The 25,739-nt window shown below is 45.9% G+C and overlaps 1 protein-coding gene across 2 annotated transcripts in view; it reads right to left on the bottom strand.

Annotated features, from left to right (window-relative positions):
• Window positions 1-6,244: 6,244 nt before the first annotated feature.
• The window catches only part of SLC14A2 (solute carrier family 14 member 2), a 508,248-nt gene continuing 488,753 nt past the window's right edge, over window positions 6,245-25,739 (bottom strand). For both annotated transcript variants that reach the window (XM_061400049.1, XM_061400050.1), the window contains 10 exons: window positions 24,908-25,030; window positions 22,817-22,899; window positions 21,609-21,768; window positions 20,754-20,943; window positions 20,312-20,440; window positions 19,259-19,451; window positions 16,232-16,379; window positions 15,468-15,602; window positions 14,377-14,426; window positions 6,245-7,910 (listed from right to left, as the gene is read on the bottom strand). In XM_061400049.1, the coding sequence (XP_061256033.1) occupies window positions 7,710-7,910; window positions 14,377-14,426; window positions 15,468-15,602; window positions 16,232-16,379; window positions 19,259-19,451; window positions 20,312-20,440; window positions 20,754-20,943; window positions 21,609-21,768; window positions 22,817-22,899; window positions 24,908-25,030 (1,412 nt within the window). In that variant the 3' untranslated portion in view covers window positions 6,245-7,709. The remainder of the gene's footprint in view (window positions 7,911-14,376; window positions 14,427-15,467; window positions 15,603-16,231; window positions 16,380-19,258; window positions 19,452-20,311; window positions 20,441-20,753; window positions 20,944-21,608; window positions 21,769-22,816; window positions 22,900-24,907; window positions 25,031-25,739) is intronic.

Genomic DNA, 25,739 nt, shown 5'->3' with positions numbered 1-25,739 from the left:
GGCAGCGGGGGCGGAGGTGCTGGCCACCATCCGCTGCCTCACGCCTCCTCCCCAGGGCCAAGGCCGCCCACTCGGCAGGCTTCCGGGGCCAGTGCAAAACCTTGCTTGTCTGCCAGCTATTTCCTGTTAAGTGGTTTCATTTTTCTTTATCTAGTCTCCTTGGGGGCACAGGCTGGGGCCCAACAACCCTGAGAATGAGGCAAACCTTTTCAAGGGTCCTCTGTGCCTCCGGTACATGCCCCTCCTGCCTCCAGGCGCCACGGGCTTTTCATTGTAGCCGAACCAAGCCCACTGCCTCTCATCAGAATCTACTGGGGGACTGAGGGCGGCAGGGCCTCGTAGTGTGTTGGAGTGACTCTACTGGGAGTCAGAAAAATAGAGCCCAGGAAATGGACATCCAGCTGTCTTCAACTTGCGCTGCCCATTGGAACCACACCAGGAGCTTTGAGAAATACCTGTTCCCAGACCCACTGCTGACTTAATTGGTGTGGGGGAGGGGCTGGGCATCCCGGATTAAACACTCCTAGCAGTGATTTCAAAGCCTGGATCTTGATCCAGCAGCATCAATATAATCCAAGAGTTTGTTAGAAGCTCATTTTCTTGGCTCTACCCTGATCTACTAAATCAAAATCCTGGAGTTGAGGCCCAGGGATCTGGGTTTTGATAAGCACCGTAGATGATTCTTTAAGGCACAAGGGTTTGCAAATGGGGATGTATTGGAGTATGCAAACAAAGGGGAAGGGATGATTACAGAGAGCATCCTGTTTCTAAGTCTACACCAGTGGTTCTCAAAGTGTGGTCCCTGGACCAACAGCATCAACATCATCTGGGCACTTGTTAGACATGCAAACTCACAGGCCCTTCGCCAGACCTACTGAATCAGAAACTCTGGGCATGTTGGACATGCTTTCTCAGTGGTTCTGATGTGTGCTTGAGTTTGAGAGTCACTGGTCTCCCATCTACTTGCCTTACTTGAGACTTACATGATTTGTGTCTGCACTGCGGCGGCTCTGTAGGGAAAGGATGGCAGCCAAGGACAATTGTAGAGGCTTGAAGTTATTACCCGTAAAATGATGACATGCCTAGGGTGAGGTGGTGCGTCTGTTCTGACGAGTTCTTTCCTTAATCACTCTTCAGGGAATGCCTGTTGGGGGAGGCTACAGGCAGGAAGTTTTGGAGGCAGGATTCCGTGAGCTGCCCACCCCTCCCTGAGCACCTGTGTGTGTATTATACGTATATGCCTGTGGATGTGTAACAGGTTTTAAGTTCTCCCAGAATGAGTGCACAGGCTCTGTAGAGAGAGAGTGTGGACACAGAAGGGTCAGTTGTTTTCCAGGGCTGCTGTGTGCCCACCTGTGGGGTAGTTCTGTGAATAATAGAGACAGAAACAATAACAACCGTGTGTGTACCTGCAGATTACTCTCATGTGTATGTAGGAATGTACAAGTGCGTATGTGTGTATGTATTGCCTATCTGTATGTACATGTGAGTATGTACATACTTCTGTGTTTAGCATATGTGTATACATCTATGTGTGTTTATATGTGTGTGTGTGAGTGTGTGTTACAACCATGATCCTCACAGGACTTATCATCTAATTGGAGAGGAAAAATACCTTTAATTGAAGCAGAGTACAGTTGTGCCCTGAGCTCCACGGTTATTGACTTTAAAGAAGCCATCGTTTAAACTTTTGAAGAAATTATCCTAAAACAGGTGGTGCTCTTCTCTGGTGAGGCAGGAAGAGGGAGGATGGGGTAGTTCAAATGGGGAAGGGAGGGGACACCTTTAGTGCACCCCCCTGGGTCCCCTGCCCATCCTTTCCTCAGCATCTTAAAGCCACGGAAGGGTTCTGAGCTGGCCCCGCTGGCCCAAGACGCCACATTTTAAAGAAGACCCCTGAGATGATGCTCAGGCTTTGCTGGATGTTCCCAGTCACTGTGACTCTGCTTGGGACTGTGGCTTCTCCATCTCTCCAGTGCCCACGGCCCCTGCATGGACTGATCTGTTTCCAGGGCTTCTTAAGTAGCCTTTACACGAACACTGCTCTTAGGTGGGTACAGTCCTCATTTTGTAGATGATGGACTGCAGGCTCCAAGACAATCCCCCAGCCAGTAGGTAATAGAGAGGGGCTCAAACCCAGGCTCATCTGAATTCAAAGCTGAGACCTTTTCATACCAACCTCCTGGCTCACCAACAAGGTTTGATGACTGTAGGATGCTAGGTGAATTTATTATGTTTCTTGTAGGCTCATGGTCTTTCTGGACTCAGTTTATATCCTCAATTCCTATATCTTTCATTTTTGCAAATGTTCTTTCCCAACTTTCTGCAATCTCAACAGTAACAAAAATTTCCTTGCATTTCTGCATTTCACCAGAGATTCTAAAAACATCTTACAGGCAGAAATAAAACCTGTGTTCATTATTGTTGTTCTTCTGGGAGTTAAAATACGCTCAACTAACTTGCAAGCCAGGTTCAAAATCTTCAACTCTGTCTCTATCTATCTATCCATCTTCTATCTCTCTGTGTATTATCTGTCTATCTCACTTTATAGTGTGACCAGAATGCTTCCAAATGCTAGTGGAGGCAGACAGAATGCTCTCAGGCTTTATGGGTTGATCCTGCCCCAATTCTGGGGTCACTCTGAGCTCTGACAGGGCTGAGCAGAGCACACACTATGCCCTGCCCATTTTATAATTTTTCTGACTGAGAATTGAGCTAATCATATGGCTTAGTCCCTGCATATTATCTTCTTGGTCTGTGCAGGGCCCTTCTCTTGAATCTATGAGGGTCTGTATGTATGTCTTTTCATTATTATACTCCACTCTCTTTTCCCTCTTGTACTCCAAGTGCCATTTTTTGTTTGTTTGTTTGCATCCTTGAAAAATATGTGTTGCTGGTTTGTGTGCGTGCATTTTTAATGTATGAAATGGGTATTGATTTTACATGTCCTTTTCCTATTTGTGCCATCACTAGGTTTTTAGGATCGATCCACGGCTATACGTGCGGTCCTGGCCTTCAGCCTGCTCTGCTGGCTCCCAGGTGTGCAGCAGCCTTCTTGGCCTCTGCTTTCTCTTCAGCTCTCTCCAGTGCAACCAAGGCTGTTGTGAACAGCCCTGCTGGGAACTGTTTATACTCTGGAGTTGAACTTCTTGGTCACAAGGGGTCTTAATACTCAACGTGAGTGAATTCTGAGGACCTTTGCGCCCCACGTGGCAGCAATGAGCAATTTCCCACCAACAGTGAGGACCCAGAGTTTGCTCCAGAGTTTGCTCCATGAGTGCTTGAGGAGAACCCGGTCTCTATTTGAGAACACACTTTGGGGGAGGTGTTGAGTGGGAGGGTTTGGAATCCTACATGTATTTAAGAGCTCATACTTATTAATTCAATTGTTCATAGCCTTGATATCTCTGCTCATTTTTGTTGTTGTTGTTGTTGTTCTCTTGATATATCAGTTTCTGAGGTTTTGGTAAAATCTTAGCTACAATTATTAATTTGTTTGTTTCCCCCTTCAGTTCAGTCAGTTGTTGCTTGATGTATTTTGAGGCTGATTGCTTAGCACACAAGGGTGGATGATAACCGTGTACTTTTGCCCTATTATTCTTTTTCATCGTTCTTTATACTTTTTTTTTTGCCTTAAATTTCACTTTTCAAGGTGTTATGATTGATATCCTAGCTTTTTCTTTTTTAGATCTGGATTTGTTTATCTTATTTCATCCTCTCACATTCAAACATTTATGCCTTTCTGTTTTAAATGTGTTTACTGTAAATAGCAAATTGTTAAGTCTCAAAAAAAGTGCAGCCGAACAGTCTCTGTATTCCGTGGTGAATCTAATAGTTAACTTTTTTTTGGTCAATTAGGTACTGTCATGTTATATCTAATTTCTACCTTCTGTCCTTCTATTTATTTTTTTTGTGCTTACTATTTTTTTTTTTTGGAAAGGGAGACTTTCTATAATATTTTCCTCCTTTTCTGCTTTCCATTGTAAAGATAATTTTCTTCTGGTTCAAAATTTGCAATTCTGATTTTGTTCTCATGGTGGTTGCCCTTATCACCCATGGTTATTCCTCCTTGTGGACTTTGTAAACTTACCAATTTTTGCACAAGCTAAGTACTATAATAGGTGCTCATGCCTCTCTCTGTCCCACCCTCTGCCATCATTTAATATTCCACTTCTAGGTCTATGGCTTCCACTTTTCCCCTTTGGTCCTGATGATCGATAAACACATTTGGTCACGTCACATTTCTTGTCTCTTTTGCAGCATTTCCTGGTTTCATTTTTCTCCCTTGTTTGGACGCTTCCACTCAGATTGTTTTCAGTGCAGGCGTCTGTGGGTGAATCTTATGCCTGAGGACACTTTTGTTATTCTCTTTAATGCCTCCTGTGTGTAGAGTAGTATCCAGGTAGCTTCGCTGGGTTGAATATTTTGGCCATAGTCTTGGAGTCTCTGGTTAGGAAGTCTACAGTATTTCTCTTTTCTACCAAACTGACTTATCAGTGGAGTACTGGTCAGCTGGCCATCTGGGAAAACTCAGATTTGTGGCCTATTGATTTCTGGAGTGTAAATACTCCCATCCTGGCAAATTTCCAGCTATCTAGGCAATGCCACTAAGTGAGACCTGGAAGGATGTGTTCACAGAGGCATATGTATAACCAGAGCTCGACAGCTGCTTGGAGCTGGCTCCTCTCTCCACTGTTGACACAGAAGTGAAGGGCTGTGTTGCATGGGCTTCCCTGGTGGCTCAGCAGTAAAGAATCCCCCTGCCAGTGCAAGAGATGTGGATTCGATCCCTGGGACAGGAAGATCCCCTGGAGAAGGAAATGGTGACCCACTCCAGTATTCTTGCCTGGGAAATCCCATGGACAGAGGACCCTGGCAGGTTGCAGTCCATAAGGTCTCAAAGAATTGGATACGCCTTAGTGATTAAACAACCACAAGTAGAACTACTTGGGTAGCCTCTAGATGTTGTACATTTCATAACTCAATTCTTTTTTTAAATCCCATCTATTTCTACCTTGCTTGGTATCCTGGGCCAACTCAACTTGCTTTACCACGGAGGATATTGAAATATTTAGAACAGCTGAACTTGTTAGTGGTCAGTAATCAGAATGGCATGCATGTAGAGGGTTTTCTGCTCTTAATAAAACCAGATTATAACACTTTAGTGGAAAATGCACGAAAGTGCTATTTTAATAGTGCTATGTCATCACTTGGAGGTTCTGGGGCAGCTGAGAGAGCTGCGAACATAAACAGCCTTCTGGTGAAATTCCCGGATCCTGGACCCTCAGAGAGTCATAACGCCCTGGTCATGAAAATAGAGCCTGAGACCTTCTTGGCCTCCAGATGTGATCACAAACTCAGAGGTAGCCTCTGGAGTGTGACTTGCTCCCATTTCCTATGTGGGCATTTGTTTCCAGAAGTGCACAATTTTCCTGGAGAAGCTATAATTGGTTGGATATAATCGGGAAGAAAGGTAGGCAGCCCAGGATTCTTGGGCTGGTGGAAAAGGACTGGGATCCTAGGGCTGACACAGGAAAGATAAATGTAGGAAAATAAACGCAGACACCAGCTTTTGCTAAGTATTAGATTCATAAAGAGTTTGTCCCCTGCACCTTGCTTCCTTTCTTCATCTTCTGCCTTAGATCACCCCATCATGCTATCCTGGAAGGATGGAGGCCATGGGCACTGTAAGTTCATCCCTGTTATTGGAGGGACTGGTGGGAAGGCTGAGCCACATGCCTTTCACAGAGGGGTCCTGTGTTTTAGGAGCTCAATGTTACAACCAGAGCAACTGAATAACAAAGAGTTGTTCAAGTGGTGCTGGATTAGTCATTTTAGGGTGCAAGACTATACCCTAAAAAATGGGATGAGTTGTAATAACCAGCATTTCAACTCAAATAGAAAACAATGACTATGGTCATTTCTGTATACTTCCCTTTATAAGCAAATCAAATCTTCTGATAACTTTCAACCTATTCTCATCTCTTTTTCTAGAGAGGAGGACTTTTATTGTTTTGCACTTTATATCATACAGTCATTACAATGAATACATAGCTGTTTCTTTCTCATTGTTAAGACAGAATGTGTGGCAAGTGATCCTGTGGGAAAAGGTAAAAGTATATCTTATTTGTTCATCCTCAGGATATATGCTTTTCAAATATACGTTTTATCATAGAAAACCCCTCAAATGGGCACTGTGTGGACAATGTAGGTGAGCCCCATTTTTAAGAAAACCCACACCAAATTGCAAGCTTAATCATTTAATGAGTATTCTTATGAATATTATAAAAGGAAACACATTTGTTTAAAAATATGATTTAAATGTTGAGAAAGATCACGTTTCATTTGATGACATTACTAGTAACATTTGTGATGTAAAGGATGGCATGTTGTCATTTCCAGTGAACTTAGGTTATAACCCCAAGTCAGAGAACATCACATGTGTTCATCTGTGCTCAGTTGCTCAGTTGTGTCCAACTCTTTGCGACCCCATGGACTGTAGCCCACCAGGCTTCTCTGTCCATGACATTTTCCAGGCAAGAATACTGGAGTGGGTTGCCATTTCCTCCTCCAGAACATTGCATGACTCGAGAATAAATCTCCACACAACATTAAAATTGTCCTGCCTCTTCTCCTGATAGCCCTTTCATCTTTTACTTAACTTAAAGTCATTAGGAAGAAAGCTGAGCACCAAAGAATTGATGCTTTTGAACTGTGGTGTTGGAGAAGACTCTTGAGAGTCCCTGGACTGCAAGGAGATCCAACCAGTCCATTCTGAAGGAGATCAGCCCTGGGATTTCTTTGGAAGGAATGATGCTAAAGCTGAAACTCCAGTACTTTGGCCACTTCATGTGAAGAGTTGACTCATTGGAAAAGACTCTGATGCTGGGAGGGATTGGGGACAGGAGGAGAAGGGGACGACAGAGGATGAGATGGCTGGAGGGCATCACTGACTCTATGGACATGAGTCTGAGTGAACTCCAGGAGTTGGTGATAGACAGGGAGGCCTGGTGATGGACAGGGAGGCCTGGTGATGGACAGGGAGGCCTGGCGTGCTGCGATTCATGGGGTTGCAAAGAGTCGGACATGACTGAGCGACTGAACTGAACTGAACTGAACTGAAAGTCATTATTTATTGGTATGTTGATTTGTCAGTTTAAAGGAAAGAGAAGAATCAATACTTCTGAGGTGGAAGGGACTGCAAGGCCCCTCTCCATTATGAAACCAGTAAGAAATTGGAGCTGAGAAGGGGGATGGATCCACCTGAGTGGTTGGAGTTCACTCGTGGCAGAGCTGGAGGCAGATCCGCCCGTGGCCTTGTTGGCTAATTTCCTGATACTGTACATCACTGCACTAAAAGATGACAATGTCACCCATCTCTGTCCCCTTCCTGGTGAGTTGTCCTTAAGGATGTGGTTTATTTTGCAGAAGAGGGAAGCTTCTCCTCAAAGGGAGCTCTTATGGAGTGAGCTATAGGTACAAAGTTGAAAGTAACCATATTATTGACAAATATTGTGCATCTTGGAACCAAGAGCTTCCTGAACAGTGACTGCATGCATATTTCCCTGTTCTTGGGAATAACTAGGGTGTAGGCTTGCTTAGGGGAAGAATCACAGAACAGACAGGAGAGCTTAAGTGGCTTTCAGCTTGGGAACCTGGACACCCTGCCAAAGGCTGAATTTACGGGGACATGTATTGGAAAGGGCAACTTAGGAGACATCGTAGGCCTGGTACTTTGTGATGGTCGATGCTCTTCTGTTTTTCTCCTGGGACAGGTGGTAGATGCGGTTGGCCTCTGGGTAGGTGACTCTGCTGAGTGGGAGCTTGTAGATGGCGGGGTTGTTGGTCGTCAGGAGCAGGAAGGTGAGGGCAGAGAAGCAGAAGGGCCAGGTGCAGGGTGGTAATCCACACTGGGAGGAGGGGAACACAAGAGGAGTCTTGGTTACATCAGATGCCCGTGCTCGTTTCATCAGCCTTTCTCAACCAGCTACGGTCCTGGGTAGGGAAGGGGAGGCTTTGTGGGCACTGATTACAATAGTACTTAATTCACGATCAATATAAATCAAATTGTGCTGGGGGGTGGGGTGTGTCAGTCTGCACTGACAAGCACATATTCTTCAAAATGCAGAACCCTACCAGAACCCTCTTATAACATGCCTCTATGTAGAAGACACCTTTTTTTCTTGGGTGTCTGGCCATTCTTCATTTGGGATAACCTCAATAGCTTTTTAGCAAACAGCCTGAAAATCCAACTATGAAGCAAGTCAAACCATTGCCCCTTCTCCTCCATACATCCTTTTATCACAAGCAGTAAAAACCTCAGGGAATGCCATTGGAGGAATGAGGCCAGGTGTGTGTGCATGCTCAAAGATGGATCTTCTGGGTGGGACTCAAAGAGCAATGACAGCCTCACCCTAGAACTGTAGCCTTAAGGAACACCCACGACTGATGATTTCCACTCTGTGAGTCTTTCCAAAGCCCTGCTAAGGCTGTGTGGGGTGTTTCAAGTCCTACAGAGGGAATGATGTGGGCTGGGAGTTCCACAGACCCAGATCCAAATCTCAGCTCCAGTCACCTTTGTGGGAGCCATTTCCTCTTTCTGAAAACTATTTCCTCAATAAGAAAATAGGCATAAAGCTATCTACTCAAAGAGTTGGTGCCTCGTGCATACTAAGCACTCAATAAATGGTCTTCATTTGTGGTAACTGTCGTCCAGCAGAGGGCAGCCCTGTGAAGTTATGGGGCTGCACATGCCGAGGCTGATTAGAAAGCAAAATTGTGCAGCTCCTCAGTGCTCTCTTCTGTGGAGGTGTGAACAGTCTCATAAATGTCATTCAACACTTTTATACCCTGTTCCTCAAGGAGACTGGGAATTCCTTCAGAGTGAATTAATAGCCTGCATTTTTTTGTATCCCTGAGAGTGGACAGCCACAGTATCTTAAACATAGTATGCACACAGAAAGTAAACATGATTTTGTTTTGAAAAATGTCTAGATTGAGTGGTGTAACCTGTAACTTCTCTGCACATAGAGGAAGGGGCAATTGACCACAAGCAATCAGGAGCCAAAGCCTCCTGTTTGCATCATTTCCAGTATCTGGTCTGAGGAAGGACACATAGCTATTGGATGGACAATTAGGTGAAAGGATGGGGGCAAGAAGAGATGAAAAAGCCTGGAGCAGACAGCAGCCTCAGACACCAGGCTTCATCCTGTTTCTGGTGATTGGCTAGTTAGCCCCAGCTCTAATGTACCCCATGGCGGGGGCTCACTACCTGAGAGTTTCATTCATTCCATATTTCTTGAGCACCTATTATGAGCTGAGAACTGTAACAAGCACTAGAGATAAAGACAGGAATACAATCAGGCCCCTGTTCTGAAGGGGGACAAGGGCTGAAGGTGGAAGAGGATTGGTGTGTACTAGACTCGTCACAGTGTCATTTGTCATATGCACTTTGTCATATGTCAAATGTTATATGTCATATGTCAAGTGTCATAGCAGATACGCACACAAAATGTGATGGGGCCCAGAGAAGGGACTTAATCCAGCAGGGCACACAGGATGGTATCAGGGAAGTTCATTTCTATTGCTTAACAATTTCCTTCCTATGCTATGTCCAAACCACCCACTGTCACTGAGGGTGGAGGAGAGACTTAAACAGGTGTTAGTGAAATTCCCATCTCCACCCTCACCTGTAGGACCATCAGGACTTTTCCTGGTGGCCTGTGATGAGCCTTCAATGCTTATGGAGGGGGAGGCATCAACTGTAGGCTGAGCCCCATGTGCTCTGCAATAGGGCCTGGGCCCCAATGTGTATATGGGGCTGGGGCTGGCCATATGGCTCCCCTGGACTTCACAGGCCACCTACATTGGTGCTGAGACAAAGGTTCTCAGACTGCCGTGCAAGTGCTCAGCCACCAGCTCTGGCTTCTCTTGTACTTGGCTCCCTGTCATCCCAGAAACCTTGCCTCATGACACCAGACCCAGTAGTTGCTGTGGGATGAACAAATATGTACACTGGCCCACAGGTTAACTGGGTGTTGATCCAGAAACATAGGGGAAAAATTAAATAATCACATTTTAAAATTAGTTGTGGAGGAGCTTGACTTACAAGAAACTTATAAAATATGAGTCTGATTTATAAGATCATGCTCTTCACACTGTCCTTCTCTAAGGAGGCCCGCCTGCCCACTGACCACAGGATCCGATGGACTAATGTAGACATTTCCACTTTTGAGGCCTGGCTCCTTCTGTCTAGTAGATGCTGAGGAGAGTGTGATTTGAGACAGTTTAGTTGAGTTCAGTCGCTCAGTCGTGTCTGACTCTTTGTGACCCCATGGACTGCAGCACACCAGACTTCCCTATCATTCCAACTCCTGGAGCTTACTCAAACTCATGTCCACAGAGTAGATGATGCCATCCAACCATCTCATCATCTGTCATCCCCTTCTCCTCCCACCTTCAATCTTTCCCAGCATCAGGGTCTTTTCCAATGAGTCAGTTCTTCGCATCAGGTGACCAAAGTATTGGAGTTTCAGCTTCAGCATCAGTCCTTCCAATGAATATTCAGGACTGATTTCCTTTAGGATAGACTGGTTGAATCTCCTTGCAGTCCAAGGGACTCTCAAGAGTCTTCTCCAACATCACAGTTCAAAAGCATCAATTCTTCGGCGCTCAGCTTTCTTTATAGTCCAACTCTTACACCCATACATGACTACTGGAAAAACCATAGCTTTGACTAGATGGACCTTTGTCAGCAAAGTAATGTCTACTTTTTAAATAAGCTGTCTACGTTGGTCATAACTTTCCTTCCAAGAGTAAGGATCTTTAATTTCTTGGCTGCAGTCATCATCTGCAGTGATTTTGGAGCCCCAAACAATAAAGTCTGTCACTGTTTCCACTGTTTCCCTATCTATTTGCCGTGAAGTGATGGTACCAGATGCCATGATCTTCGTTTCTTGAATGTTGATTTTTAAGTCAACTTTTTCACTCTCCTCATTTACTTTCATCAAGAGGCTCTTTAGTTCTTCACTTTCTGCCATAAGGGTGGTGTCATCTGCATATCTGAGGTTATTGATATTCTCCTGGCAATCTTGATTCCAGCTTGTGCTTCATCCAGCCAAGCATTTCTCATGATGTACTCTGGATGTAAGTTAAATAAGCAGGGTGACAATATACAGCTTTGACGTACTCCTTTCCTGATTTGGAACCAGTCTGTTGTTCCATGTCCAGTTCTAACTGTTACTTCTTGACCTGCATACAGATTTCTCAAGAGGCAGGTCAGGTGGCCTGGTATTCCCATTTCTTTAAGAATTTTGCACAATTTGTTGTGATCCACACAGTCAAAGGCTTTGGCATAGTCAATAAAGCAGAAATAGATGTTTTTCTGGAACTCTCTTGCTTTATTGATGATCCAATGGATGTTGGATCTCTGGTTCCTCTGGCTTTGCTAAATTCAGCTTGAACATCTGGAAGTTCGTGGTTCATGTATTGTTGAAGTCTGGCTTGGAGAATTTTGAGCATTACTTTGTTACTGTGTGAGATGAGTGCAATTGTGCAGTAGTTTGAGCATTCTTTGCCATTACCTTTCTTTGGGATTGGAATGAAAACTGACCTTTTCCAGTCCAGTGGCCACTGCTGAGTTTTCCAAATTTGCTGGAATACTGAGTGCAGCACTTTCTTAGCATTATCTTTTAGGATTTGAAATAGCTCAACTGGAATTCCATCACCTCCACTAGCTTTGTTCATAGTGATGCTTCCTAAGACCCACTTGATTTCTCATTCCAGGATGTCTGGCTCTAGGTGAGTGGTCACACCATCATGGTTATCTGGGTCCTGAAGATCTTTTTTGTACAGTTCTTCTGTGTATTCTTGCCACCTTTTCTTAGTATCTTCTGCTTCTGTTAGGTCCATACCATTTCTGTCCTTTATTGTGCCCATCTTTGCATGAAATGTTCCCTTGGTATCTCTAATTTTCTTGAAGAGATCTCTAGTCTTTTCCATTCTATTGTTTTCCTCTATTTAATTGCATTGATCACTGAGGAAGGTTTTCTTATCTCTTGCTTTTCTTTGGAGCTCTACATTCAAATGGGTATATCTTTCTTTTTCTCCTTTGCCTTTTGCATCTTTCTTTTCTCAGCTATTTGTAAGGCCTCATCAGACAACCATTTTGGCTTTTTGCATTTCTTTTTCTTGGTGATGGTCTTGATCACTGCCTCCTGTACAATTTCATGAACTTCCATCCATAGTTCTTCAGGCACTCTATCAGATCTAATCCCTTGAATATATTTGTCACTTCTACTGTATAATTGGAAGGGATTTGATTTAGGTCATACCTGAATGGTCTAATGGTTTTCCCTATTTTCTTCAATTTCATCTGAATTTGGCAATAAAGAGTTCATGGTCTGAGCCACAGTCAGCTCCTGGTCTTGTTTTTGCTGACTGTATAGAGTTTCTCCATCTTTGGCTGCAAAGAATATAATCAATCTGATTTCAGTATTCACCATCTGGTGATGTCCAAGTGTAGAGTCTTCTCTTGTGTTGTTGGAAGAGGGTGTTTGCTATGACCAGTGCGTTCTCTTGGCAAAACTCTGTTAGCCTTTGATCTGCTTCATTTTGTACTTCAAGGCCAAATTTGCCTGTTACTCCAGGTATCTCTTGACTTCCTACTTTTACATTCCAGTCCACTATAATGAAAAGGACATTTTTTTGTGTGTTAGTTCTAGAAGGTCTTGTAGGTCTTTATAGAACCATCCAACTGCAACTTCTTCAGCATTACTGGTTATGGTATAGGCTTGGATTACTGTGAAATTGAATGGTTTGCCTTCAAACCATTCAGTTGAATGGAAATGAACAGAGATCATTCTGTTGTTTTTGGGATTTCACCTAAGAACTGCATTTCGGACTCTTTTGTTGACTATGATGGCTACTCCATTTTTTTCTAAGGGATTTTTGCCCACAGTAGTAGATATAATGGTTATCTGAGTTAAATTCACCCATTCCAGTCCATTTTAGTTCACTGATTCCTAAAACGTCTATGTTCACTCTTGCCATCTCCTGTTTGACCACTTCCAATTTGCCTTGATTCATGGACTTAACATTCCAAGTTCTTATGCAATATTGCTCTTTACAGCATCGGACTTTACTTCCATCACCAGTCACATCCACAACTGGGTGTTGTTTTTGCTTTGGCTCCATCTCTTCATTCTTTCTGGACTTATTTCTCCACTGATCTCCAGTAGCATATTGGGCACCTACAAACCTGGGGAGTTCATCTTTCAGTATCCTATCTTTCTGCCTTTTTATACCGTTCATGGGGTTCTCAAGGCAAGAATACTGAAGTGGTTTGCATTTCCCTTTTCCAGTGGACCACATTTTGTCAGAACTTTCCACCATGACCCGTCTTTCTTGGGTGGCCTTACATGGCTCACAGTTTCATTGAGTTAGACAAGGCTGTGGTCCACTGATCAGATTGGTTAGTTTTCTGTGATTTTGTTTACTATTGTCTGCCCACTGATGGAGAATGATAAGAGGCTTATGAAGTGAACTGAAGTCACTCAGTCATGTCCGACTCTTTGTGACCCAATAGACTGTAGCCTACCAGGCTTCTCAGACCATGGGATTTTCCAAGCAAGATGACTGGAGTGGGGTTGCCATTTCCTTCTCCAGGGGATCTTCTTGACCCAGGGATTGAACCCAAGTCTCCTGCATTGTAGGCAGACGCTTTACCCTCTGAGCCACCAAGGAAGCCCATAAGAGGCTTATAGAAGCCTCTTATAGGACAGACTGACTGTGGGGAAACTGGGTCTTGTTCTAATGGGAGGGGCCATGTTCAGTAAATCTTTAATCCACTTTTCTGTTGATGGGCGGGGCTGTGTTCCCTTCCAGTTGTTTGACCTGAGACCAAACTATGGTGGAGGTAATGAAGATAATGGCGGCCTCCTTCAAAAGGTCCCACGCACGCACTGCTGCACTCAGTGCCCCGACCCTGCAGCGGGCCACCACCGACCCACACCTCCGCCAGAGACTCCCGGACACTCACGGGCAAGTCTGGGTCAGTCCCTTGTGGCGTCACTGCTCCTTAAGATCACGTATTTGAAGAAATGAAGAGCTTCCCTGATGGCTCAGTGGATAAAGAATCTACCTTTTCAACATTTCAGATGTAGTCTTGCAGGGATTGCAGTATCTGGGTGGCTTAATTTTTTCCCTGTATCTGATAGATCTGCATAATCATCCTAGCAACCCACAGTGGAGGATCTACACAATGCAAATGATTTGAGACGAGAGATGGATTGGGGAGGGGTTCTTGGAAGAGGGGCTTGGGGAGCCGAGAGAACATGGGGGAGGGTGTGAGGCATGTCCTTAGCCCTGTTGACTCACCACAGACAACATGTTAGCCAGGGCGGTACCCAGATAGGCTGTAAACAGTGCTGCAAGAGAACAAAGAAATCGTCAGGAAACCAGCAGTGCCTCAAGTTTATACATTCTCTCCCCATACATTTTATGCCACAAATGCTATCTCTTGGGTTAAAAAAAAAAATTGAGTTACATTTCCATTGCTTGGCAGCTTTGAAAAGTGTTAAATTCCACGCAAATGCCGGCATAACTAAGACAGCAGATGAACTTTGTTAAAAAGGACCAGAATTTAGCTGTTACAGTTCTCCTGGGTCCTACCACCTTGCATTCTAGCAAAGGAGCATTTAGCAGCATAAACCATAAATGAGCGTTTTACTATACAGCCAAGGCGTGTGAATCCCAGAACTCCCTGCTGGGATATTTCATCACAAGTTATTAACATAATATGGGTTTCCAGGGAGGAACAGCATTCTGTAAGCTTGAGGAAGACCAAATATGCTTGCTGGGCTTTGCATGTTGAGGGCATCGCCAGGCTAGCCACTGGGGAGACCCAAGAGCTGGTGGGAGGTCAGGGTCTGTGAAAATGGGCCACAGTAATTGGGATTTGCTTGTGAACCCTCAATTTCTCCACTAAAAACATCCCAATGGTTCCTAGGATATTAACAACAGCAAACCTTTATTAGAGAGTCACTGAATACCCCAACCACACACCTACAAGGACTATTTGAAGGTGTGTGGTCAATGTTCTGGTGTTTAAGGTTAACTGCTGTATCTGATGTAAATCACCCAATCCTCCATATAAAGATTAATTTACACAAGAGTTGCTTCAATCACCTGCCTGGAAAGCAGGAATCACGGACAACAAATGAACAACCTCCATCAAAAACTCTGTCTTTGTGTGGCTGAACACTTTGCATTCAGTGAAAATAGTTTTTAAAGTACTAATCACTAAAGGACTATTCAAAATAGTTTAAAATAAAAATCCCTTTATAAAGAAAACAAATCCTCCCATTTATCTTTGGAGGCTCAGCAAAAGTTTTGCAGGGTGGTTTCCCTGTGGGCATAGACGCTGGTGTCATTTGAAGTGGATAGGGAACTCTGCTGGTGGTACCCACCGCAGGCGATGGCGAGGAGGTGCGTCTGCCAGGTGATGACGTAGAACATGCCTCCTATGGCGATGCAGGCCAGCGAGCTGTTGAAGCCACATAGTCCGAAGTAGATGGAGTCAAAGGGCGTCGCGAGAGTGAGAGCTGGGGGAGAAGACAGGCTGAGTGCTGCGTGGGATCGAGCGGGCCCACTAGCCCTGAAGTCCCCCACCGTTCTCAACTCAGACAGTTATCAGTACCCCCAAGCATTTATGAAAAGGACTCCTGGCTATTCAGTGGGAAAACATCTAAAGCAGACAAATGGCTTTAGAGTCACATGCATATCAGTGCTTCAGCTGGTATGGGTATGAGACTCTTTTGAGTAATGATCTGAAGTTTGATTGAGCAGTGCCAGAAGAAGGAGGGTTAAGGTATCAACCTGAATGTTCTCTCGTGGAGAACAAGCTTCTTATCATGATTAGACATAAGGCTTACAATATAAACATGCCTGGAACAAGCTCCTCCCAAGCTTTTAGTTTATCCAGAGGTGTAAGTGACCAGAGCTTTTCTCAGGGATGGGGTTTGCTCAGCGGAGCGGGAGGGCACAGCACCCAAAATGCTAAGACCAGGTGATGTGGAAGGAGGAAGAGTTTACAGGAATAAGCAGGTGGAGCAAGAAGACACACGTCAGCATTTTCTTTGGAGCTGGCCCCGGGCACAACATTCTTGCAGCCCATTAATAAGGGATCCATTCATAAGGCCCATTAATTAAGTTAATTAATAATGACACTAACCTGCTAACATCCCAATGGTGGATCCAATTGCAGCATGCAAGCAAATAAGAGGCGATGATATGAACAAAGCTATGAGGAAAATGCCTCCAGTCCAGGGGTTATCGCAGCCGTACACTTGGCCGATTCCAACAGGGATGGCTCTCAAAAGCTTCAGGTCCAACAGGATCACATGCAGTTACGGAGGCAAAAGAGACAATTTGAACAGGAAAATATTTGGTGCCAAACCCTCCATACTAACACTTTGCAACAATTTTCCAAGATATTTTCAAATAATTTCACTCTACAAGGAATACAAGATTTATTATTTTAATCTTGAGTTCTAAGAACAGTAAAGGGTTAAAATGTTGTTTCCTTTATTTAGAAACATGAGTGTAAGGCACTAAACTCCCAGGCTCCTCTGTCCATGGAATTTTCCAGGCAAGAATACTGGAGTGAGCTGCCATTTCTTACACCAGGGGATCTTCCCAAACCTAAGGATCAAATTTGTGTCTCTTGGGTCTCCTTCACTGGCAGGTAGATTCTTTACTGCTGCCCTACCTGGGAAGCCCTTCAACTCTCCTTTAAAGGGCCTGCAAAATAAAGCAAATTTTCCTTTCCTACCAATGCTTGTCTCTTGAGAATTGTCTTTTGAGTGATGAGCAACTGGATTTGGGTTTAGAAAAAAATCAGGGTGTTGGTCATTAGAAAATTACTAGATGGCTAATCAGAGTTGGGATTGAAAAACTCTTGTAACATCTTGTTTTTTTTTTTTTTTTTTAAGCTAAAAACATGCCTAGAAGGCCAAATATTAGATGGGAAGATGGTTCTTTGTGTTTTCAAGAGCAGCATGTCTGGGCCATGGTCATATTGGTGTGGTCGTCTGGATGAGCAGCTAGATTGTATCCACAGAGGAGCCCCTGGGCAGGTGGTGCCCTGGCTTGCGCAGGTTTTAGTGGTAAAGCCATCACGTGGTGGCTGATGGGAGAGTGCCCTGATGTGTCAAGCCTCTGTGTGTCTCAGATAGTGAGTGTCTATGAATGAGAAAGGGAGTCCAGAGTCCAGTGCCTTGTGGGCACTTGCACACGTGCCCTGAAGTTTGGGAAAAGATTCTGGGCACATAGCCTTCCCCAGTGGCTGAGATTGGGTCTGTGTTTCGAAGGTTGGGACTTGAGCTAGGAAAACGCAGGAGAGGCTCTGGGCCTGCTGGGGGGCACTGGGTTCATCCTGCCTTTGTTTATAGTTCATGGGGAAGCAGGTCTTCCCACGCCCTCTGAAGCCTCCTCCTGGGGTGCTGAGGAGGGAGGTCTTGTGGCTGTAGGGCCCTCACTCCACATCCAGACAGGATTGCTGTGGTCTAGCGGGCAACCCTCTGGGTTCAGTCCCCCCTTAACCTAGGACATAGAACAGGACAGGACTCAGACATTGCTATGTGGGGGACAGTGGGACAGGCAGAGTTCTGGACAGAGGCAGTGGCTGGGCTATCTGGTCCCCAGCCAGCTGTAGCCTCCAGCAGGCTCTCCCATCACCAAAGAGCAGGGGAGCTTGCAGAGCCTCAAAATCCTTGGGAGGCCTAGACCCTCTCTCTAACATCTACCGCTGTTTCCCCAAACTCAAGGCTCTAATTATGATGGTCAAAATGACAAGACATTCTCATCATCATCATAATACATTCAAAATTAGCCAGAAGAGTATTTCTCAAAGAATAATCACCAAGCATTGAATTTGTCTTTCTTGGAACTTTGGGGGTTCCAAAGTATTTGTACAGTATTTTCCATTTAATTTTTTTTTTCTTACAAAATTCCTAGTTATCTTTTCTATGGAAACTGTGGTTTGAGGAATGCAAAGTATCTCAAACTTGCCCTTTCTACCATCATCCCCGCTTAGCCATGCCCGTTAGAGCCGTTTTGACTTGAAAAGATACTGATTGGGTGAATATTGTGAAAGGGAAGCGTGAGGGTCTGAACTGCCAACATGGCCTGTTTCTCACCTTTGGCTCACGAAGGTACACACACATACACGTACACACACATACACCCACACACACACACACACACACACACACACATGAACATCAACAAGCATGGGGCTAAAGTCAACTTGTCTCTTCCTAGATAACACATCTTGGGCAAATGCAGGGCTCTCTCTTCCATGCCATCCTGCTGTCTCCATGAACTGTCAGAGAAACTTGGCACCATTATTTCTGACACAAAGTCCCTTCAACAAGCCCAGGTGGCTTTGTGGTTAGATGATAGACTGCTAATAACAAATTTCAGAGCGAGCGCTAGTCCGCAGAGTCATTTAGTGTATCAGAGTAGAGGACCTCAGAGAAAACATGCCCAGTTTAAGAAAGAAGGCTGATGGGCACGTTTCTCCAGGCTGACTTAAAGCTTTTAGTGTAGTTTTTTTTTTTTTTTTAATCTATCTTGGCAGACTTCCAGAGGCCAGCATTATATACAGAATGCATACCAAAAGCTTAAAAAACTCTGTTAGATGTTTCTTAGTGGAGGAACACCCGCGCTTTAAAGTGGGCGATACCCCAGAGAGCTAGGGGAACCCGCTCCCCAGCCTGGAGCAGAGACTTCTCCAGCCAACAGAAGGCAGTGTGGAGTGCATGTCGTCAATGATTCAAAGACATTGAATGAGAAGGAAAACATGACGTAGCTTGGATTGAACTGGAGTAAGGGATCAAGAGGCTCAAAAACAAAACAACAAAAAAAGATAAAAGAACCCAAATCTAGAAATCAGGAGGCTTCTTTTGACTTTACCCCTCACTCATGAGCTGCATGACCTCAGGCAATCTCTTAACCTAGCCTTGGTCTTTCTCTCTGGCTACGACAGGACAGGGTGGGGCCAGAAATGGCCCTTTTAGCTCTTAAAAAGAGAAAAGAAATAGCTGGTGGCTAATGTGATGTTGTAGGTAGAGTGCCTTGCACTGAATAATTGGTAATAGGTATTAATATAACTGGATGTTTCTGACATGCAAAATAACTAAATGCTACTTTAACACTGAGTGTTGGCAGGCATGCTGCCCTTCCACCTTCCACCTACCAAGGGCACTTGGATCTCTGACCAGGTGATGTTGGGCACGGAGGAGACCGGCTGCAGCAGTGTCGTGGGGAAGAAGAGGTTGTAGTGGCCCGTGGCCGCCAGGTACAGGGTCACGGCGATGTTGAAGGGCAGGGTGAAGACCGGGAGGTCCCACTTGCTGAAGATGGTGCCCAGGGCACTGGAGAGGATGGGGCTGATGGCAGAAGCACAGGAGATGCTGTTCATGATGCCCTCTGGCCCTGGCGCTAGACTGAGTGGGACAAGGGGGCTCCCTGAGCCTTCTTGGGGGAAAAACAGCTGGTTGGCTCCCTCTCCCAGCCTGACTGGCTCTGGGCAGCCCTCTTCCTGGGCCTCCTTCCTCTGCCCCACACCACAACAGGGTGGGTGCCCAGACTCAGCTTCAGAAGCAGGTCTTTTGGGGAAAGTCCTAAGGCAAGGGAGTCACAGAACTTCCTTGAAGGGCCTTAAGGCTCCCTCTGCAAGTGTGAGCAGAGAGGACAGACCAGCGAAGGGGAAACCCATTCATTCATTCAACAAATGTTTGCAGAGGAGCTGAGGGCGATCCTGGCAGGAGTGCCCTTTGGTTTCTGCAGGGGAGGGAGGAGCTGGACTCTGGCCCTCTGAGGGCTCTGGGCAGTGCCTGGGCCTGCAGCCCACCCTGGGAGGTTGTCCTGGTTGGGGCATGGGGTCCGAGGACAGGGCAGCGCTGGGGAGGAGGGATGGGAAGTTTTCCGGAGAGTGACAGGACCCCCTGGCTCTAAACCCTCTGTGGACCTCAGTTCCCTTCCCTATCTGGTGGGGTAGGGCCAGGGGCTCTTTTAGATCTCAAAAAAGAAGAGTAAAGGAATGTAGGTAATGAAATACTGTGTGTGGAACACCTAGCACTGTGGTGCTATCACTGTACAATGTCAGTAATTACTTTCAGATGGTATTTCTGGTATGACGATATTTCTAAGGAAATGCTACTTTGAACACCTGTTGAGACGCTCACAGAGTTAGGTAGAAAGGTGGGAAGCCCTTTATCTGCACCCACAGCCTCAGAAGCAAACTTACCAAGACATGGACATCACGATGACCGGGAGTAGAAGCCACCAGAAATAGTCGCCTTTGTCTGAGAACACGGCCATCAGCAGCCCCACCAGGACCCCGTTATAGCCGTGAAGTCCAGCTGCGATGGCGGACCTGGGAGGGGAGCGCTACTGAAGGGTGGTCCCCTGCGGCCTAAAGCAGGGCACAGCCCCCCTGATTGTCCTTCTGAGCCAGGCTTTTCTCAGCTGGAGCCTCACCACACACACTTTCCGATCATTAGCCCTTCACTGTCCCCTGGAGAACGTGCAGTTTTGTAACCAGGGGATGCTTGTTTTAGTTATGAGTGACCTTGTTTGAGGCGTTTCTGAGCTGTGAGCCAAGCAGTGAGGATGGGAAGCTGGGGAAGGGTCCCCTCAGGGAGCTGACTCTTGTCTCAGGCCGGGACCCTGGGTTTCCTGAGACTCACTTGTCCTGACTCAGGATGAGGGCTGTCAGGGTGGACACCACGGTGCCCAGGCAGCCCGAGATGGCCCACCAGGGGTTCTGGATGAAGAGGCCGAGGACGATGAGGATGCCGCTGAGGGGGTTGTTCACAAACATCACCTGGGACGTGCCCCGGAGCACCCAGTCAAGGAACTGGAACACTGGGGATTTGTCTGAAAATGCAATGGGTCAGGGAGTCAGTCAAGGCTCAGTTGTGCCAGGTGAGGCCCCAGCGGGTGAGAGGGTGAGGGAAGCTGGCCTCCAAGGTGGGTTCTGCCCCCTGCTGTCACCTGCCACAGAGCCGGGTAAGGAAAGAACCCAAGAGGGCGTCTGACTGCCCAGAAAGCCCTTCACCCCATTGTGAGCTGGCTCTGGTCTGTAGGTTGTTGTTCAAGCAGTGGGTACCCTGCACAACCTGTGCCAAGAGAATGGCCTGAATTTTCAGGAGGACGGATCCAGGCGCCAAGCCCCTGGCCTGACCTCTGGGAGACTGCTAATGGGAACCTGTTAGAACAGTAGACACAGCTCTCCCATAAGCCATTTCTAGGTGGGAATTTTCCTAGAAAGCTGGCTCTAGAATCCCTGTACTAAAAAGTGACTTTCTGAGGGAATATTGGCAAGAGCGTGACCATTATGTTCAGAGGTGAGAGTTTGCACATCTACGGGTATTGGCATTGACATTCTGAGAGTCCATATGCCTGTTGTAACAGGGAAACTCCTATCCATGGAAACAGGACTCCATCTCATCTACAGAGATCCGAGCAGCGTGTTTCCTAGAGGACAGCAGAGAGGGCCTTTTCAGGGGTGGGAGCAGGGGCTGCTCTCGTGGAGTGTTCACCTTTAAGACCCTCTCCACACTCCTTCATCTCTCCGGTGATGTACCCCAGGGCTTTGCGGATCCTCTTCCTGATGGTGGCCAGGGAGCTCCGAATCCAGGAAGTCTTGGAGATGCCCGTTTCCACCTTTATCTCGGAGCTGTCCTCCATGGTTTCCAGAGCCTGTCCAGGGACAAGAGACGGGCAAGAAGCCCCACATTCTGAGCTTCTCACACTGAGGAGTGACGTGCTTGCCAGGCGGCAAGCTAAGGTTTTCATTTGATATTTCGTGAAATTGCTATTTAAGCATCTTTGATACTGTAGACTAGAATATCTTTTGTTTCGTTTCACACGTTACTTGTCTCTATATGATTTACAGATTCAATTAACTGTGGATTACAAATATTTGAAAAAATTTTTAGAAAGTTCCAAAAAGGAAAACTTGAATTTGCTGCACACTGGCAACTTTTTATTAATACATATCATTTACATTGTATTTACAGCTATTTACACAGCATTTTCATTGTATTAATATTAAGTATTATAAGTAATCTAGAGATGAGTTAAAATGTATCAGAGGATGTGCATAGGTTATATGCAAATATTAATACTACGCCATTTTATGTAAAGGACTTGAACATCCACAGATTTTGGTACCCTTCAGGGATCTTGGAACCAATCCCCCATGACTGTAGTGTAACAAGACACTAGCTTTAGCCTCATTCTGTGGATGAGGTCTCAGGTGTGGATGGAGGGGTTAGGTTCTCACTTATAAAGGTCAAGGTCAAATATATAATTTAGATTTACCCACAAATTTTTAGATTCTTTTTTTTTTTAAATATTACTTCTAGTATACCACACTCTTTGCTGAAGACAGCACCTCCCCAAACTCCAATATGTCTAGTCTTTAAAATTTAACTATCCATAAAATTAAATGAGTAGAGATTCTGTTTTGAAAATTAGCACCAACTTATTTCCTAAATACTTGAATGCTGGATCCAGAAGGATAAACACAACATAATCAAATAAAAGAAGCAGCAGATTTTATAAAGTAAACTGAAAAATAGACATCTTTATCCCACGTAATTATGTTTCTAGAAATATGAATTCAAGAAAAGTTTGCCTAATTCAGAGGATGTCTTTTCCGAACCTGGTTTTTCTACTCTGTGGCAGGCTCTGGCAGGCTCTAGGATGCAGGCGCCACCCCTGATTCAGGCCACTCTTTACTCACCAGCAGCTCGACCGTGGGCTTCCGGTATAGGTGGGGAGAAGGGTCTTTGGGGTGCTTCTCCTGCTGCTCACCTTTACCAAACACTGGAGTCGAAAGGAGAGAGCACCATCAGTTAGGACCTGTACCCTGGCATCTTTGCAGCAAGTTTCCTGCCAGGCTTGAGTTGGAATGCTCAGCACTTCCTGGCCCACTGAGGATGCCCTGGGCTTGTCTCCTTACACAGGAAGGCCCCCTCTTCTGCTATTGCAAACACCCATGGGCAAGCTTTTTGGGGAAAAAAATGCACATCTTGATGTAAACAGGACATTTTACAGGAATTTAGGGGATTCAGAGACTAGGCTGACTTTTAGTAAAGAGGCTCTGATTTTACTCAACTCCTGTGTTTTGTAGATGAGCAAATAGAGCTACTCATGAGCCCTGAACCCAGGGTTCTTTCCCTACATGACACAAAGACTGGTATTTATAAGGTGTTGTTGCTCATAAAGCATTAAGCTGCCCGAACCATCCAAGGTCTGTGTTCAAATTTTACTACAACTCTTCCCACCTGGATGACCTAAGCTGCTTTGGTCTTTTTAGGATTATGTCTCAGAATTTTAGATATTTAAGCAGCAGTGGCTGGTTGGATTAACACAAGGGATACCCATGTTGTTAACTCAAAACAGATTTTGACATGTCCTTGTTATTCTAGAAAATTCATTGTAAGTGTTTTCATTACTATGAGAGAATCTATTTGTAAAGATGAGGAATTTCAGAAGTGTTTAAGTATCATGAAAGGCCTTTGGAAGTTTTGCTGTTGATGCTCTGATGTCCTCTTGTGGTCAAGTGTGAGAATGGCAGTCTGAGCTCTAGATGCCGAGAATCTTTAGACAATTGGCCATTCAGTCCGCATTTATGAGATTTCAGGGCACTTAGATACTAGAAGAGATGCACCAATGGCCCTGTGACCCCTCGTTTGAAGGAACAGGAACTGCAAATACCAGTGTGGTGGTTGGGAAGTTACACTACGTGGGGGAAACAAATTAAGGAAGTTTGAAAGGAAGAGCAGGAAGCAAAGAGGATACTCTAGCCTCTGAGGCCAGTGTGTGTGATATCCTGAGAGATTCTCTGCTTCTGTCTGAAATGCCAGCTCTCCAGCAGCTCCTACTAACTTCTCCCAGTCTCAGTGCAGGGCTCTCTGCCAGGCCCTCCTTTACCCCAGCCCTCCAACACCATCCTAAGAAGATGTTTGTAGGGAGAGTATTAACTTTGGGAAGCAAACTATGCTCTGTTCCTTGGGAATGCCCTGGGGGCTCTGTCAAACTTCTGGCCCAAAGGGGTCCTCTCTGGGGGGCACAATTAGGCCTTCATGAGACTGCTCCCACCTTGCATCTGATTGGAGACCCTCCAACCCTCCCTTGCCTCCTCCCCGTTTGCCCCAACCTGCCCCCGCACCCAGCATCCAGGTTTCTGGCTTTCCTGACTGGCTGCACTCTGGACCTCCTCTTGGCCTTTGGGAGACCCTCCCCTCACAGCTGTAGGAGAGAACATTTTATCTCTAGAAGCGTGACCATCATGACTACATCGTGGTTGTAATTTGCAGTTTTGGGGGGATCATTTTAAATGTGATGTTTTATTTAATTTTAATTATTATTATTTTTTTTTTGTATTTTGGCTACACCTGCTGATGGCCTACAGACCAGTTCTCCAACCATGGGCTGAACCCAGGCCACTGCAGTGGAAGCACCAAATCCTAACCACCAGGCCACCAGGCAGCTGCCTTACAGAGAGCTGTTCAAGCTTCTTCTGCCACCTAGGCTGCCTCCCAGATGAACTAGAGTAGCGTTTCTGGGCATGGGATGTGGGTGGTTCCAATGTGCCATCAAGTTTGCAACCCTCCTGGCCAAGACTGACAAAGCCTGTCTCAGTTCCCGTCTCCCCATCCCTGGCTGAGACTCTGAGACCCATGGCTGAAGTCAGAGGTTGGGGGATGACGAGAATGAACCTCACCCTCACAGATTTCCCCACTGCCTGTGATAGAGGTGCTGCCAGGGTCCCCATTTTAGAGGTGAAAAGGTCTAAGGCCCCCTGGGAGCCATGGGGGGAGGCACACACCTTTGCTTCTCCTGTGGATGGATGACCACTCGATATGGAACACGTTCCTGGGCTTGGGGAGCACGGCCTCCGAGCCCTCATCCGCCTTGGGGCTCGTGGAGGGTGGCTCTGCCTCAGTGTTGCCTGGCCAGGGGCAAAACGAGACAGGTCAGTGTCCCACCCTGGTCCACCCCCAGAGGCAGAGAGTGCTGGGAAATTCATGCAGAGCTGGAGGAGCAGTGCAGTCCGAGCTGCAGTAGTGACTGCATTAGTGTCTATGGAAAAAGCCCTCTTTCCCATTCTTTCTGCTAAAACTTCCACTTCCTTTCCTCACAGAAACCACATCAGAGATACCTATCGGTGTCAAGATACGGATGGGCCAGCCTGCCTTGTTCTCCCAGCAAGGCACTGCTCTAAGCCTCCTTCACTGGGCTTCGGACTAGTGTGAATGATGGACCTTAGCCCACTGCCCATTCCCGTCCTTCGGCCAGTGCCCTGGTCTCCATCTGCTGCAGAGAGAGTGTGTGTGTGTGGGGAAGGGTCCTCAATGCTCCCTGCACATAAGAGCCACCTGAGTGCTTAAAAAATGTCTGACTCCCATCCCAGACCAATTTTAAAAGTCAGAATTTTAATGTCAATGGTGTTTAAGAGATGACCCTAATGTGCAGTTGGAGCTGAGAACTTCTCATCTAGAGCCTTGCTACTCTAAGTGTGGTCCCCAGACCAGCGCCATCAGCCTTCTCTGGGAGCTTGTTAGAAATGCAGAACCTGAGCTTCCACCCAGACTGATGGAATCAGAATCCACAGTCCAACCAGATTCCCCGGGTGCTTTCTGGGCACATTGGTTTGCTCT

Source organism: Bos javanicus, chromosome 24, assembly GCF_032452875.1.
Source record: "Bos javanicus breed banteng chromosome 24, ARS-OSU_banteng_1.0, whole genome shotgun sequence".
In the NCBI taxonomy this organism is placed as follows: Eukaryota; Metazoa; Chordata; class Mammalia; order Artiodactyla; family Bovidae; genus Bos; species Bos javanicus.
This window is presented reverse-complemented; position numbering and strand designations above follow the sequence as displayed.